Source organism: Triplophysa dalaica, chromosome 1, assembly GCF_015846415.1.
Source record: "Triplophysa dalaica isolate WHDGS20190420 chromosome 1, ASM1584641v1, whole genome shotgun sequence".
NCBI classification, from domain to species: Eukaryota; Metazoa; Chordata; class Actinopteri; order Cypriniformes; family Nemacheilidae; genus Triplophysa; species Triplophysa dalaica.
In genome coordinates, this window is record NC_079542.1 from 354,445 (window position 1) to 370,678 (window position 16,234).

A 16,234-nucleotide genomic window follows, 5' to 3' on the forward strand; every position below is an offset into this window, starting at 1 on the left:
ATAAATCCTGTACATCACTTTGCTTACTAATCATAACTACTATATCATCAGCATATGCTGATAATAAAAAATTACCAATTTGGCAAAGATATACCTTGAAGTTTCATTCTTATTTGCTGTAATAAAGGCTCTATGGCCAAAGAATAAAGCATCCCAGAAAGGGAACACCCCTGTCTAATACCTCTACAAGCCTCAAAAGGAGCACACAAACCACCGTTAACTTTGAGAATGCTCTGAACGTCACTATAGAGAACCTTCACCTGATCTATAATTTTTTTGCAAAAACCAAAGGCTTCCAAAACTCTCCATAAATAAGTGTCTTAGAGAGCAGCTTGTAGTCAATGCACAGGAGGGAGACCGGCCGCCAGCACTTGATGTCCGTCAGATCACCCTTCTTGGGTAGGAGAGTCAGGACTGCTCTAAGGCAACTCAACGGCAGAAGCCCTCCGGCTAAACTGTCGTTCAGTACCTCTAGCAAGTCCTCTCCAATCTCTGACCATAAAGACTTATAAAAGTCAACAGGCAGACCGTCAATCCCTGGTGCTTTTCCAAGCCCCATACCCTGGATGGCTTTACACAGCTCCCCCATGGTCAAGGCACCTGAAATCTTTGCATTGACTTCCTCTGCCACTTGAGGAAGATTATCAAAAAAAGCACTGTCATTCATAGAATCTGGACCCAGTTCTTTTTTTATATAGAGACTCATAAAAAGTGACTGCTCTCTTACGAATGTCTTTGGGGTCAGTCAATACAGTTCCAGCTTCAGAACGTAACGCATGAATGACTCTGTTCTGTCCATTTTTCTTTTCTAAACTAAAAAAATCCTTGATGGTGCATCCATCTCGTTTACACTAAGAAAGCGTGACCTGACCAGAGCACCCTGTGTTTTAACCCCTAAAAGGTCAGATAACTGAGTCTTCTTATTTTTTATGAGAGACTCCACATCACTTTGTTCCCCAGGCAAGTGAGCCAATTCTTGCGGTTTTAAAATCTCAGTCTCTAAGGTGCTTAATCTCAGGGTTACTTCTCTAGTGACGTTCTGAGAGTATTGTTGACATAGTTGTTTTATCTGAACTTTCCCAAAATCCCACCAGTGCTGCAGCGTTCTAAAGGATTTCATTGTTGTTTTAAAAATATCCCAAAAATGTTTAAAACATTCTTTAAAACACTTATCGTCCAACAAAGTGGTATTCAAATGCCAAAAAAGCGCTCTTTGGCTTAATAGAATTTTAAAAAATACAGCACTGCACCATACTATGATCTGAGAGACGTGATGGTGTAATAGATCAACTCTCAACAATACTAGCATGATGTTTAAAAACATAAAACTTATCCAGCCTTGCCAATGAAATCATGTTATCACGAACATGAGACCAAGTGTATTGTCTTTGTTCTCCATTAAGCTGTCTCCAAATATCAATTAATTCATGTGTTTTTTTTAGCTGAACAAGATGTTGGCGTGAAGGTGAATGAGGTTCCATGTGACTTCTATCTAAGTTGGACTCTGTGCAATTAAAATCACCACCCAAAATAAATACTCATCAACAGCAACATTTTGTAAAACAGAGGATAAAGTATTTAAAAACAACATTCTCTCAACAGCTGAGGTTGGTATATACACACAAATAAAAACAAAAACAATATTTTCAAAAGAGGCTCTTACTTTCAAGAGTCTACCATTGATAACCTCTTCAACCTGATAAAAGTGTGGGCTGAAACTCTTAGAAAAGAGAACAGCAACTCCGCCACTTATTGTGGTTTTATGACTTAAAACAGCAGTCCCATTCCATTCTACTGCCCAGTCAGCAGCATTATTAACATAAGTATGTGTCTCTTGTAGCAGTATAACATCAATTATTTTCTGATGAATTACTTCAAATAATGCAGCTCTTTTGTGCATGTCTCTAGCACCATTCAGATTTAAAGTAGCAACATTAGCGTGACACATACTTAAGGAAAAGAAAAAAAAGAAAAAGAAAACTGTCCACAAAAAGAAACTACTAAAAGTCATGGAATTAGGCTTTCTCACTGTCATCATTATTAAGTTCAGAGTTGAGTTTCCTCACTATTTTTTTCGCCTATAAACCTCTTTATTTGTAAAGGAAAGAAAACGTCCAGAAAAATCCCTCTGAGAAAGACAAACACTTGAATCAGATGATTCACTGTCACTTTCTGTTTCCTTGTCACTTAAGTCAGTCAACTCTGATTTTTTTGCGTGTCTATCACTCCGATTTTTACCACACTTCTTCCTCTTTAATGGGACTTTAAAATCTGTCTGCACTGTTTCCATTGGAATGTAATCACTTGTATTTCCCACAGTCGATTGCAGATTATTAATGAGAGCATCGTGTACATGCATCTCCGTCTCAATAACGGCTACCCCCGCCTGAACATTAGACACTTCTAAACCAGAAACTGTGTTTTCAAGCGCTAATTCTGCAGCTTCAGTAACTGCGATCACAGGTAAACCATCATCATGTTTGTCCTCTGAGGCTCGTACCCCTGACACACCCGGAGTCTCGTCGGACGGCCCTGCTGCTGCATCGGGTTCAGAGTTATCTACTACAGCACTTCTGACAGCAACTACATCACCATCACCTGGCGGGTTTTCTCAAATTTTTTGCGGGACAAGCACGAACTAAATGACCAGATTGGCCACAACTAAAACATTTCATTTTGTCAGTTGTAATGTAAATGATGTAATCGTACTCATCAGCCCGAAAGTGCAAAGACACATCCAAATCAGCATCATCGTTCATAATCATATAAACGAAACGCCTAAACGAAACAACATGTTTCAGTAAAGGCGACCCACAACCGATAGGGATCTTTTTAATGGGAGAGACCCGTTTACCATAACGATATAGAGTTTTAGCCAAAATCTCATCACTTAAAAACGGTGGTACATTGGATAGCGTTACTTTCTTTGATGGTGTAGAAAGCGGAAGTACAGGATTAAAAACATCATCAACAACTATCCCTGTCTCAACTAGTTCATTCGCCTTTTCAACAGTACTCAGAAAAATAACAGTGCCATTATTCATCTTGGAGGCAGACAATATATTTTCATGCCCAGCCACCTCTCCTACAGCCAGGCAACATTTCTCTGTTTCTCAACATTAACTGCGGCCGCTACTTTCACCCCATGTGAAAAGTTACCCCACTCCCGGTAAAACACGTGGAGCGGGCCAAAACAACTAAAAAGTAAACCAAAAACACACAAAAACAACGAACAAAGAAAAAAGTCAGAAAAAAAAGAAAGAAAAGATTCACTCACAGAATCCAACCGCACTCACAGCACGCAATCCGCACGCTCACGCTCACCCCAACAATCACACCGGAAGTGAGAGAGAGAGAGAGACAGAAAGAGAGAGAGAGAGAGAGAGAAAGAGGGAGACTTTTGACTTTTAAGAGTCCATTTATTACAAAAAAATAAAAAATACATTAGTCCAAAATCATATTAATAAAAAATAAAGAAATAAAAAGAAGGAATAAATAGTAATTGTAGTAGAGTAGGCGTGGTTCGAGTCCGGTGAGTAATTGTGAATTAGCGCCAGCTGTGCGCACACCGGCCTCGAATCACGTAGGAGATGGGAGAATATAAAAGGAACGAGCGACCGGACCGTCGAAGAGAGAGGACCGGGCCCGAACTTATGTTATGTTTGTATTTATATTTATGTTCATGTTTTGTTCGCCGGCGGTCGTCCGTGAGGGGCCGCCGGCTGTTATATTCATTTATTAAATGTATGAAATGTCTTCCGGTTCCCGCCTCCTTCCTTCCATTTTATTGAGTTGTGTTACAGTAATATTAACATTTAACACCTAGACATACATTTCCAGAACGCCATCATAATTCACATCACACAAACACCGGTTTACAGCCTATTTATATTTAAACATTTCCATGTCATTGACCAGTTTTTTGTAAGTGAACTCAATTTTTATACAAGATTTTAGTAGGCCCTTTAAAATTGACACGTTATCTGTTGACCCAGTACCATTCAATTGATTTTTCCTTGACAGCCATATAGCCAACCTTGCTTGCCCAAAAAGAAAATTAACTAACATATGTGTTTCCCTCCTACTTCTACAATACTTTGGCCCATAAAGGAAAAGGACTGGCGTAAAAACTTCTCCTAATGTATGACACCACTCTTCTAATATGTAAAACAATGACTGAAGTCTTTCAGATTTTAAAAACAAATGAAAAACAGTTTCCTCTTCACTACAAAAAGAACACCCCTCCCCTACTTGTGGATCAATGCGTGTTCTGTATCTGTTTGTGGCTATAAACCCATGTACAATTCTCCACTGAAGATCTCCAGATCTTTTTTCAATAGGTGGTTTGTACAGGGCCCTCCAGCTTCCTTTGGGGGAGACACCTGGCCCAAAAAAAAACTGCCATTTGGACTCTCGGACACTCTCTAATGCATTAAGATGACTTACTTTCAAGCACATAATATAAATAGCCTTCTTGTCAGCATCAATAAAAGAGTTCAGGTGAGGTGTTTTAAAAGTTCATAAGCAGCCTTCATTTTCTTCCCAAAGTCCAATCCCAGCTGAAAAAAACAACTCTGGAAAATCTTTTTTGCCTGCCTCTTCATCAAAGGTCTCTAATGCAAGTCTATATTCCTGAGGCAGAGATTCTATCATCCGTGTCATCATGGTCTGTACCACCCGGATTGATTTTGTTCCCAATTTTTCAGCAAGAATCTCAGGGTTTATCCATGCTTTTTTATTTCTTAAATGTCTAATCTTTGTAATATTTGCTGCCAACATGGCTTTTCTGAGGGTGTCCGATTTAAAAACATCCAAATTTAGAGCAGGGTTGAAAAATAATGGCTCTTCATTCATCCACAGTTTGAAGGTAATTGCTTGCATCTCGAGAAAATCCAAACGTGCAGCATTAATCAGAGGTTCTTCCAAAAACCAGTGTAGAGACTTGTACGTTAAAGATCTCCTAGCCTGCACCAGACACCAAGCTCTTCTCATGCTTTCATAAAAAGGAGAGATACACTTTAAATCAAGATTAGAACAGTCTGACCAAAAGAGATTTTTTCCAAATCCCCACCCACCAACCTTACTAAGAAGGCAAGCCGTTAGACCATTCCATGATACCTCTTAGAGAGAGAGAGAGAGAGAGAGAGAGAGAGAGAGAGAGAGAGAGAGAGAGAGAGAGAATGATTTACACATGTAGAAGACGAGTAAAGTGTTGTGTATTTGAGGTGTGCGTCACAGACGGCCCTGATGATATAACCACAGTGATTTACTTTAGATGTGTGTGCTGTCTGTGGTTGACAGGCAACATCACATAAAGAATATAAAGTGAAAGTGTGATTTACAGTCACTTTAAATCATTTATCACATATTACTGATTTAACTCTGATGTGTGACTTATATCTGCTCAAATCAACAAAAACTCTCACTCTTGGATTCAGTTGAAATGCCGTGTTTCTTGTTAACTGCTGTTGTGCTTCTGTGTGTTCATGTTCCCTTTCTGTCGGTCTCTCGACGTTGTGTCGAGAGACACGATCGCTGCGTTAGGTGTCTCGGCGTCAAGCACTCTGAAGCAGCATTCATTGACACCACTTCCCCACGGGTGGGAGGTGACCTCTGCAACGCATCTCTTATTAAGGAAGTTGCGCTTACCCGGTGTAAACCCGATCAGGACGGCCTCTCGCCAGTAGAGAGCTAAGGCCCTGTCTGTGAAAGGTTACGGGTCAGGGCTGTACCCATCTTTCTCCAAGAAAGCTCTTGAACCCCCTGAACACCACACTGGAAGGTTACAGTTTCGCGAAAGCTTCAAGCTGACACGCCCAGGCTTGTTACCATCGCTTCGCTGAGATTGTGACGCGATACAGTGTTTGTGGCGTTTTCCATAGGAACCCCATCTGTCGTTATCGCCACAACGTCGAGAGACCGACAGAAAGGGAACGTCTTGGTTACGTATGTAACCTCAGTTCCCTGATGGAGGGAACGAGATGTTGTGTCCCTTATGCCACAAACACTTATCATATTCTGCTGCAGTCGTGAGAGGCTCTCAGGCTCTTCAGAACAAAAGGTAAGTGAATGCTGCACGCCGGCTTCCTTTTATACCGGACATCCGGGGCCGGAGACCGGCATGCAAATTTCATTCGCCAAATTTTATTGGCCTTTTCTATAGTAGTCAGAGTTGATTGGTTCTCAAGGGCGAACCCCATCTGTCGTTCTCGACACAACGTCTCGTTCCCTCCATCAGGGAACTGAGGTTACAGATGTAACCAAGACGTTTCCTTCAGGCATTGTCTGTTTGGGCAAAATAGGTTTTATCAAAAGTGTGTGTTTTTGTATCTGGTAAACCCTACAGTATGGGGACAAAATGCATTTGTATTTGTATGTTTGTGTTTGTGTGCATTTATGTGTGTGTGTGTACTTGTACATCTATCTTTATGAGGACCAGTTTGTGTTTTAGACCAGCAGAGTGAGGACTAAGAGAGTAAAGTGAGGACATTTTGGCCGGTCCTCACTTTCTGAGACCCCTTTAAAGGGCTGTTTGAGGGTCAAGACCTGGTTTTAGGGTTTAGGTTATAATCAGGTTTAGGGTGAGGGTTAGGGGCAAGTACTCACTTCTGATGGTTAGAGTAAGAGGCTAGAGATTGTGTTGCGTCAATGTGTGTCCTCATAAAGATAGCCGTGCAGACATTGTGTGTGTGTGTGTGTGTGTGCGTGTGTGTGATGAGATGGTGAAGGTGTGACGGTGCTTAAACAATAAGAGGCGATCAGATCTTACAGTGACTCTTAGTTGAGAAGAGCTGATGAGGGTTGATGATTGTGTGTTGGTTGTGTCTGGGCCGGTTGAGTTTGGAGATGATCTCTGCTGTAAGGTTTGCTTTCCTGTGAAAGTTCTTGACTTTCAGTAGAATCAGATACTGTAAATCCCTCTGAATTAAAGACGGCAAAGAAAAGTGAGTTCAGTGCCACCCCTGATGAAAACCTGCAGATGCGGGTGGGTTTTGGAGCATGTTAGCTGGTTTGAGATGGTCATGTGGTGCTTTAGGACTAGCTTAAACCAGCACAAACCAGCCTAACCAGCATATGCAGTATTTTCATCAGGGACTGAAGCTGATTGTGAGATGTGTAAACAGTGTTGTGAATGCACACGGTGTGTATCTGATGATTCATGTGGGATGAGGAGAGAACTCATTTCCTCAGAGTAAAGACTGTATTACATGAACACTGATGTACTCTCAGGAGTATTTTCCTCTTTACAAACATTGACTCTAAAAAATTCTGCTAATGAATATGAATAAAATTCAATCCACGAAGCAACACCAGTGCAGCTTAATTTTTGGTATTCACTGACACAAAACCCCATAAAGGCACGTTCTGCTGTATACACGTCTGCAGGATAAAATATAAACAGGGAATAATATTCATTTATCGTGATCAGTGTTGGGTAAGTTACTCTGAAAAAGTAATCCATTACTAGTTACATATTCAATAGTGTTATTAGATGACTGTACAAATGACTCTGTCCAAAAAGTGTTTCATGACTTATTACTAATGACTAGGGGTGCTCTGATCAGGATTTTTAGAGCCTATCACCGATCCTAGATCACTGAAAGCTGTATCGACCGATACAGATATCGATCACAGATTAAAGGAGCTATTTGAAGCTTTCTCAGTACCAGAAGAGAAAGTCTCATGAATTAACAAATTAATATTAGTAAGTAACATATATGGTAACACTTTCCTTAAAGCATGTATGTATAATGCATTATAAAGAGTTATTAAAGGGTAAAATGCATTATTAATATTCATAATGTGTGTTGTAATGCATTATATGTAGTTGTAAAGAATTATAACCAATTTAAAATGTGTAGTGTAACAATGAATTGCTTAGTGTTATAATGTATGAACTGTAATAACAATTATCTATAAGAAATTACAATGCATTAAAATCTGAATTACAATGCTTAAAAACTACTTTTATAATGCATTAAACATAAATGCTTCAAGGAAAGTGTCACGTGTAGCGGGAGGAACACACGGGCGAAGGCAACGGTATACAAAACAAAAGGAACCTTAATAACAAAACTATAAAGCTGGAACCAGGAGACACAATGACATCAAACACGCTAACATAAACAATACTCGACAATGAACACTTTCAAGGGGAGAACTTAAATAAAACATATAACGAGGGATCAACAGGTGCAGGGGATAAACTAATAATGAGACAAGTGAAAACAGGCAAGGAAACAATTAACTAATAACAAAACACAAGTGGAAACTAATGAACTAATAATGAAATTAACAACGGGAGGAAAAAAACAAACAAAACCTAAAACAAAGGTGACAGAAAGTGTTACCAAATATTTTCATAAAACATAGCAGCCTGTGACATGAGTCCCAGAAATCCTTTGTCTTCCACAATATAAAGTAGCCATGATCAAAGCAAATTTATTACATTATTTATCTAGTGGTCTAGTGGGTTAAACCCCTGAACTGGTAAATCAAAGGTTGCTGGTTCGATCCCAGAATCCACCACCAGTGTGTCCTTGAGCAAGACACTTTACTCCATGTTGCTCCAGGGGGATTGTCCCTGTAATAAGTGCACTGTAAGTCGCTTTGGATAAAAGCGTCTGCCAAATGACTAAATGTCTAAATGTAATCTGATAATCTGATATTTCTTTATGCTTCTTACTGTCCTTGCAGTAGGGTTGACTTTTTAAAAAATGTCTCTGTTACTGACAGCTGAGGAGAGGTTGCGCTAGACTTAGACATTTCATTTATTATTCAATGTTTCTGTTGTCGGACATAAAATAATAATCCAATTACAAGCAAATGTTTATGTTCATATTTCCATTCAGAAGCAATGACATGTGCCGGTAAAAGGTGTTTTGTACTCACAAGAAAGCTGTGGTTTGGTCATATATGTGCTACATCTGCTGCTCACTGAACAGAGAACACTCAGTTAGAGACAGTTTTCCACTTACTGAAAGCTGTTATTTATCCAAAAAGACGCTATTTTATGAGGTAAAAAACTATGTAAAGACGGCACCACAGCGCCTGTGTGTGTTTGCGTGCACGGGATGCGGGGAGTGATGGATGCATATGCACCTCGAGTCTCTGTTGACCGCATGCGCGTTTAGCAAAACTGAGCAGGCATTTGAGAGTAAGATCATGAATAGTAAACACACGTCCCTTTGCGATAGTCTGCCTCCTTCTGCTTACAATCACGTTCAGTCCATTTACGATCACATTCTAATGTCATGAAATTATAAATAGGGGAATTACAAATCGCCTTTACTGTAGTCCATCAAAATGACAGATTGCCTTCAGATTTTTCCATCACTTGTAGAAAAAATGAATTTTCGGTTGTCGCAATCTGTGCAGCTGAATGGTGCTCGAGCTTCTGAACTGCCCGCTCACTCTGCGCGAGGCAAACTTTGAAAACTACTCACACTCCTTTACGTGACTAACCCTCAAATGTCCAAAGAGGTTGCTGATGTAAAAATGTTTTGTGTGCTTCCCGCACTGTGGAATTGGCATAGTACACACGTTTCAGATTGATAATGCATTGTCTGTTTCAAACACCTGGTAGAATTGCCAGACCGGTGAAGCCATTTTCATAGCACGTAAAATAAATGTTTCGCCAATTTTGCGTCATCTGACCGGCTTTTCTGGATCGGCCTTTTAGAGATCACTTCCAAAAGTGATTATCGGCCGATTATGATCGGCGACCGATCAATCGGAGCACCTCTACTAATGACTTTCTATTTCCCACATCAACCTTGATTAGAATTGATTCAAAGATAGATATGAAACGGCTCTTTTAATTCATTCAAATATATTATTCATAACTACATAAATTATTCTTATTAACTGACCAAAGTATACAAATGTGATAAGGACACATTAAAGCATACATTTTAGTTAGACTTCTGATGTCATTTCCTCTTTTGAGAATATGACACAGTATTTAGTTCAATAACGGCAGAGTAATCCCTTACTTTACTTTTTCAAGGGAAAGTAATTAAACTACAGTACTAATAATTACACTGTAACTAGTTACACACAACACTGCTCATGATGCAATATAATCATAATAATGCAACAAAATGTGAAATAATGTCTTTATGTAAAGTATTAAATCAAATACATTTAATACATTTAAAAAAATCTGAAAATAGTTTGTGTTGTCTCAAGAAGGATTTGATGACGTTTGCACGTGTGAGGTGGCGGTACATGCATTAAACATGTGCGTCATTAAAAGTATTGCTCAAACGAACACTAGCATCATGACATTATGTTATGTTTTCTTTTTTTAGAATGATTTACGATGACATCTGAATGCTTCCACAGTTATGATGACATAAGACGCAAGATTTCTGAATAATGTTGATTTTCTCTCTCTCTCTTCAAGGAAAGGAAGAGTCTGTCGCGACATTCAAGGGAAACGAGTTTTTCTGCTACGATCTGTCGCTGACGCCGATCCAGAGCAGTACGGATGAGATCACGCTGTCGTTCCGCACGCTGCAGCGTAACGGCCTGATGCTGCACACCGGGAAGTCTGCAGATTACGTCAATCTGTCGCTGAAGAGCGGAGCCGTGTGGCTCGTCATTAATCTCGGATCAGGGGCGTTCGAGGCGCTCGTGGAGCCGGTTAACGGGAAGTTCAACGACAACACGTGGCACGATGTTAAAGTCACCAGAAACCTCCGGCAGGTAAATGACGCTCGTGTTTGGTTCAGGTGTTTTTCATTTCTGCAGCTGCGCAGACCGAGTAGCTCTGGTCTGACGTCACACGCCGATGGGTCTGCGCAGGCAGCGGCGGGTGTGTTAATGATGAAAGGTGCCTCCTAACATCTGCTGTGTTATTCCTCACAGGTCTGAGATCAGTGATGAGATGTTTAATGTGATCAGACCGCCAACAGGCTCATGTCTGCTGCACCTTCACTTAATGATCTGAGAACAGTTTTCTGTCTCACATTGATTAAAGTTAATGAAGTGAACAGTCCTGAGGACAGGCTGTGTGTCGCGTGTGTGTCTGTGTGCGTGTGTGTGTTTGTGAATGTGTGTGTGTGTGTTTGTGTGTGCATGTGCGTGTGTGCTTGTGCCTTTGTATGTGCATGTGCGCATTGATTATAATCTGTGTATAATGTCAGGATTGATAAAACATGACATAAACGTGTGCACACCACCTTGCAATTCCGCACAACATTGTGAATGAGAATGTGATGATAGACATTCTTCTACCGATGCAATGATTGACATGATTATCCACCAATCAGAGCGAAGAGGAGGAGTTTCACTGTATCTTCACTCTCTGTTGATTCTGGGTTGTGTTTGTGTTGTTGTGTGATCACATGCTGACAGACGGACGGACGTCTTCATTGCGTTCAGGTGACATTTCTTGAGTAAATCCTCCAGCACAGAGCCGAGCGGCGGGTCAGATGATGTTCTTTTCCTCATAATGACTCTAGAGCTGAAGTACCATGTTTAAGTGACGGATAGCAGCACACATCACTGAGCACAATTCACAAAGCTCACAAAACGCTTACGCAAGTGCCCACGAGCCACGGCGGGATGAGATGCGTTCAACATCATTTATTAACAGAGCTCCATTATTATCAGACACTGACAAAGCAAAGACGATCCTGAGTCAGCACACGCTTCTGCCGCATGTTCAAACACAAACTAAAGCTTTAAAAAACAAGCCGAGGCCGAGCGAAGGGTTTACCCGCAGCACATCTCTACTGAAAAGAGCTTTGAGAAGAAAGCCGTACGCACACAAACACACACACACACAGAGAGAGAGAGAGAGAGAGAGAGAGAGATTGATTAAAATCAAGTGAAGGGTTGAATGCTGCAGACTTGATCAATTTCACTTACAATTGCTTCTATGTCTTGTGCTCTTTGTAATTGTGACGAATGGCTTGTCAGCTGTAATAATAGCCCTTGTAATTGGTTGCGGCGGCCGGAGGGCGTGTCAGCTGTAATAACACCTATCGTTATTGGCTGCTCGTGTGAAACCCGACACAGAACAAATGGAAAAGTTTTTTGTGCGCTGTGATTCTTTCGTCAGAGAAGTGTTTCCTGTCACTCGACCCGTCCACCATTGTTTGGACACACCGATGATGTCACAAGAGGCTCTTCTGTACTCTCTGCATGAGTGATTTTGAGTTCAGAATCTTAAACATAATCATCAATCTTTCTGGTTTTTATACTTGTGACACTGCAGGACTAACAGAACTAAAAGAGAACATGAAAATAAGGTTTGTTTACATTCACATTTAGTCATTTAGCAGATACTTTTATCCAAAATCACGTAAAAAATGAGGAAGCAATTACCACAGCAAAAGAAGAAATGTACAAGAGCATCACAACTGAGTACAGTTTGCTAAAACACGGTTTACTGAGCAAGATTTGATTGATTTATTTTTTATTTGAAGAAGAAGAAGAATAGACAGGATAGCACAGACTGTGCTAGTGTTCATGTGTCAGATGTTCTATAAAGATTCATCACCAACGATGACCAGTCCAGTCAAGAAAGCGTCATGGAGATTGTGTTTGTTTGTGTGTGTGTGCGTGTGTATATCTGTGTGTTTGTGTTTTGTGATTTCTATAAACTAAAAATAGAATGAAAACACACAGTAGATATAAAGAAACAACACAACAGCGCCACTGTGTGGTGAGTGATGGATTCGCAGTTTGTGTATATTTGTGTGTGCGAATGTGACTGCTTGTGTGTGTTCCTGTGTGCGTGTGTGCGTGTGTGTGTGTGTTTTTTGTGTGTATGTGTGTGTGTTGTTTTTGTGTGTGTGTTTTGTGATTAAATGTGTTGAGCTGCAGACAGAGTGATATGTGCTGATATAAACCTCACATTGATGTTATAATGTAGTTCATCAGATTCTCTCCTAACGCTAGATGAGATGAAACACGTGTCATCAGAGACTAAGCTGGAGCGTCTCCTCTCAGCAGGGTTCAGCTCAGGAAGACGTCTCTTTAAACTCTTCCTGGAGACCTCCTGAGATCCGTTAGTCAGAATCAATTGAATCTCAGCTCCTGACGTCTGTGGCGGTGTCCTGCTGTTGATGGTGGAGAGCATCTTCTCTACATTCAGAATCCTCTCTCTCCAGCTGTGAATCACAAGGACACGGAGGAATGAGATGATCAGTGCACACATGTGTTCTCATTTATTCTGTGGGGCTGCCACAGAAACGGTGACATTTGAGAGAAATCTGTGTCTTCAGCTTTGGGAAGCGTCACCTTCAGTGACCTCACAGATTATATGAAAGCAAGAATGATTCCTCACTGAGGTCTGGAGGTCTGACCTCTGTTCAGACATCAATGAGGTGCGTGCGTGCATGTGTGACTTTATGCAAATGACTGCGTGTGTGCATGCATAAGAGTGTGTTCATGTGCATACATGTGTGTGTGTGAGCGTGTGAGCGTGCGTGAGTGTGAGAGTGAAATTGTGTGTGTGTGTGCGTATGTGTATTTGTGTGTGAGCGAGCGTGTGTGAGTGAGCGTGTGTGTGATTGTGTGTGTGCGTGTATGTGTGTGTGTCTGTGAGCAAGCGTGCGTGCCCATAAAGCTCTCCTGTCCTGCCCTGGATCTCCCACCCATATAACCATCTTCGCTGCAGCAGTGGAGCAGAAACCCAGCGAGCCCTTCGGACTATGGAGAACATCTGGTTGGTGAATAAGGCGCACGAAATCCAGAACCTGGCAGACTGCAATAACACTCAAGGATTTTACGATGCCATAAAAGCATTGTACGGCCCAAGGAAGCGGGCGATTGCCCCAGTCCGATCAGCTGACGGGTCTACGCTCTTCAAGGACCGCCACAAGATTCTTGCCTGTTGGGTAAATCATTTTGAGAATCTCTTCAACCACACTAACCCTGTTGACCATCATTTCCTGGATAATCTGCCAGACCTGCCACCAATCATGCATCTGGACACTCCACCACTTTACTCAGAACTCCGGCAAGCTATTTCAGGGCTGAAGAACAACAAAAGCGCTGGACCCGATGGAATCCCTGCAGAGGTTTTCAAACATGGAGGATACATCCTCACGCGTCGCCTGCACCTCCTGATTCAAAACATCTGGGAACATGGGACCCTCCCACAGGACTGGAAGGATGCTAACATTGTTGTCATATACAAGCAGAAAGAAGACAGAGCAGTCTGCGGCAACAGCCGCGGGATATCTCTTCTCTCCATCGCAGGGAAAGTACTGGCCAAGATCATGCTCAGCAGACTGGTTGAGCACATCTCGGAAGCTGTGCTTCCGGAAACGCAGTGTGGCTTCCGGAAGACCAGATCCACGACAGACATGGTTTTTGTCTTGAGGCAGCTGCTGGAGAAGAGCCGAGAACATCACAAAGACCTCTACGTAGCCTTCATTGATCTCAGCAAAGTCTTTGACACCATCAACCGTGAGCTGCTCTGGAAACACCTCTCCAAAATTGGGGTACCACCCAAGTTTCTCAACATCCTACAGCAGCTGCATGACGGGATGCAAGCCAGAGTGCTCATAGGAGAACTCCAATCAGAGTCTTTTGGGGTAAACGTTGGGGTGAAGCAAGGCTGTGTCTTGGCTCCGATGCTCTTTAACATCCTCCTCTCTGCCATCACCTGCCTCTTCCACCGTGTCCTGGGACATGAAGACGGTGTCCATGTGGAGTACCGACTTGACGGAAGCCTTTTCAACATCCGTCGGCTTCAAGCCCGCACAAAGACAAAGACCCGCCAGATCTGTGAGCTTCAGTATGCTGATGACTGTGCAGTCTTAGCCCACAGCCCGGACTCTATGCAGTACGCCCTTAACACAATATCCAGTCTGTACTAATCTTTCGGCCTACAGGTTAACAGTCAAAAAACCCAGGTCATGTTTATCTCACCACCCCCGTTCCCATACCCCCCAGTTTTCATATAAATGGTGTTCCACTTAAATCAGTGGACCACTTCACTTACCTCGGCTCCAGTCTGTCTTCAAGCAGCTCCCTTGACACAGAAATACATACCCGGATAAACAAAGCTTCATCATCTTTTGGACGCTTACGCAGCAGGGTTTTTGAAAATCGTAACTTGAAGGTCAGTACCAAGGTTGCTGTTTACAATGCGGTATGTCTCTCCACTCTGCTTTATGGGGCAGAGTCATGGACCCTACACCGCCAGCACATCATCAACCTAGAGGCCTTCCATATTCGTTGCTTACAGAAGATCCTCAGCTTGTCCTGGAAAGATCGAGTCCCCCATACAGTTATCCTCAGCAACACTGACTCAATCTGTATGGAAGCAGCTGTGGCCAAAAAACATCTGCGTTGGGTAGGGCACACCATACGCATGCCTGAACATCGCCTGCCCCGCCAAGTCCTCTACAGTCAACTAGTGGGTGCTAAACGCTAAACGCTGGAGGCCAAAAGTGTCGTTTTAAGGACTATACCAGGGACCTCTTAAAGCGAGCAAACATCCCACCAACGCAGCTAGAAACTCTGGCACTTAACAGATCAGCCTGGCAGGCCACCTGTGCCACTGCGCTCTCTCAAATACACCAAACCAACCAAGACCAACGATCCATGAGGCGAATCAAGCGACTCCAACGGGCGGCTGGTACCTCCCTGGTATCTGGTTTCCCCTGCTCCATCTGCGGTCGATTGTGCGGCTCAAGGATCGGACTTTACGGCCATGAAAAGTGGCACCAGCGGCAAGGTTGCTGAACTCACACCCCCCACCCCCATCCCTGGAGCAAGCGTCATCATCGAATACGATGGACAGCTAAGAGTGTATGTATGTGTTTGATTGTGTGTGAGTGTGTGTGTATGTGTGTGTGTGAGCGTGTGTATGCGATTGTGAGTGAGTGTGCGTGCGTGTGTGTATGCGATTGTGATTGAGTGTGCATGCAGCTGTGTGAGCGTGCGTGCGTGTGTGTGTCTGTGTGTGTGAGCGAGCGAGCAAGTGTGTGTGTGACTGAGCATGCATTCGTGAGCATGTATGTGTGAGTGAGTGTGCGTGCATGTGTGTCAGCGTGTGTATGCGATTGTGAGTGAGCGTGCATGCACGTGTGTGAGCATGTGTGTGTGTGTGTGTGTGTGTGTGAGAGCGAGCAAGCGTGTGTGTGTGACTGAGCATGCATGTGTGAGCTTGTATGTGTGAGTGAGTGTGCGTGTGTGTGTGTGTGACTGAGCATGCATGTGTGATCTTGTATGTGTGAGTGAGTGTGCATGTGTGTGTGACTGAGCA

At 42.5% G+C, this 16,234-nt stretch overlaps 1 protein-coding gene across 6 annotated transcripts in view; it reads left to right on the top strand.

The window, feature by feature from the left end:
- The window catches only part of nrxn2b (neurexin 2b), a 401,147-nt gene that overhangs the window by 198,614 nt on the left and 186,299 nt on the right, over window positions 1-16,234 (top strand). For all 6 annotated transcript variants that reach the window (XM_056746323.1, XM_056746365.1, XM_056746355.1 and 3 more), the window contains one exon: window positions 10,409-10,710. In XM_056746323.1, the coding sequence (XP_056602301.1) occupies window positions 10,409-10,710 (302 nt within the window). The remainder of the gene's footprint in view (window positions 1-10,408; window positions 10,711-16,234) is intronic.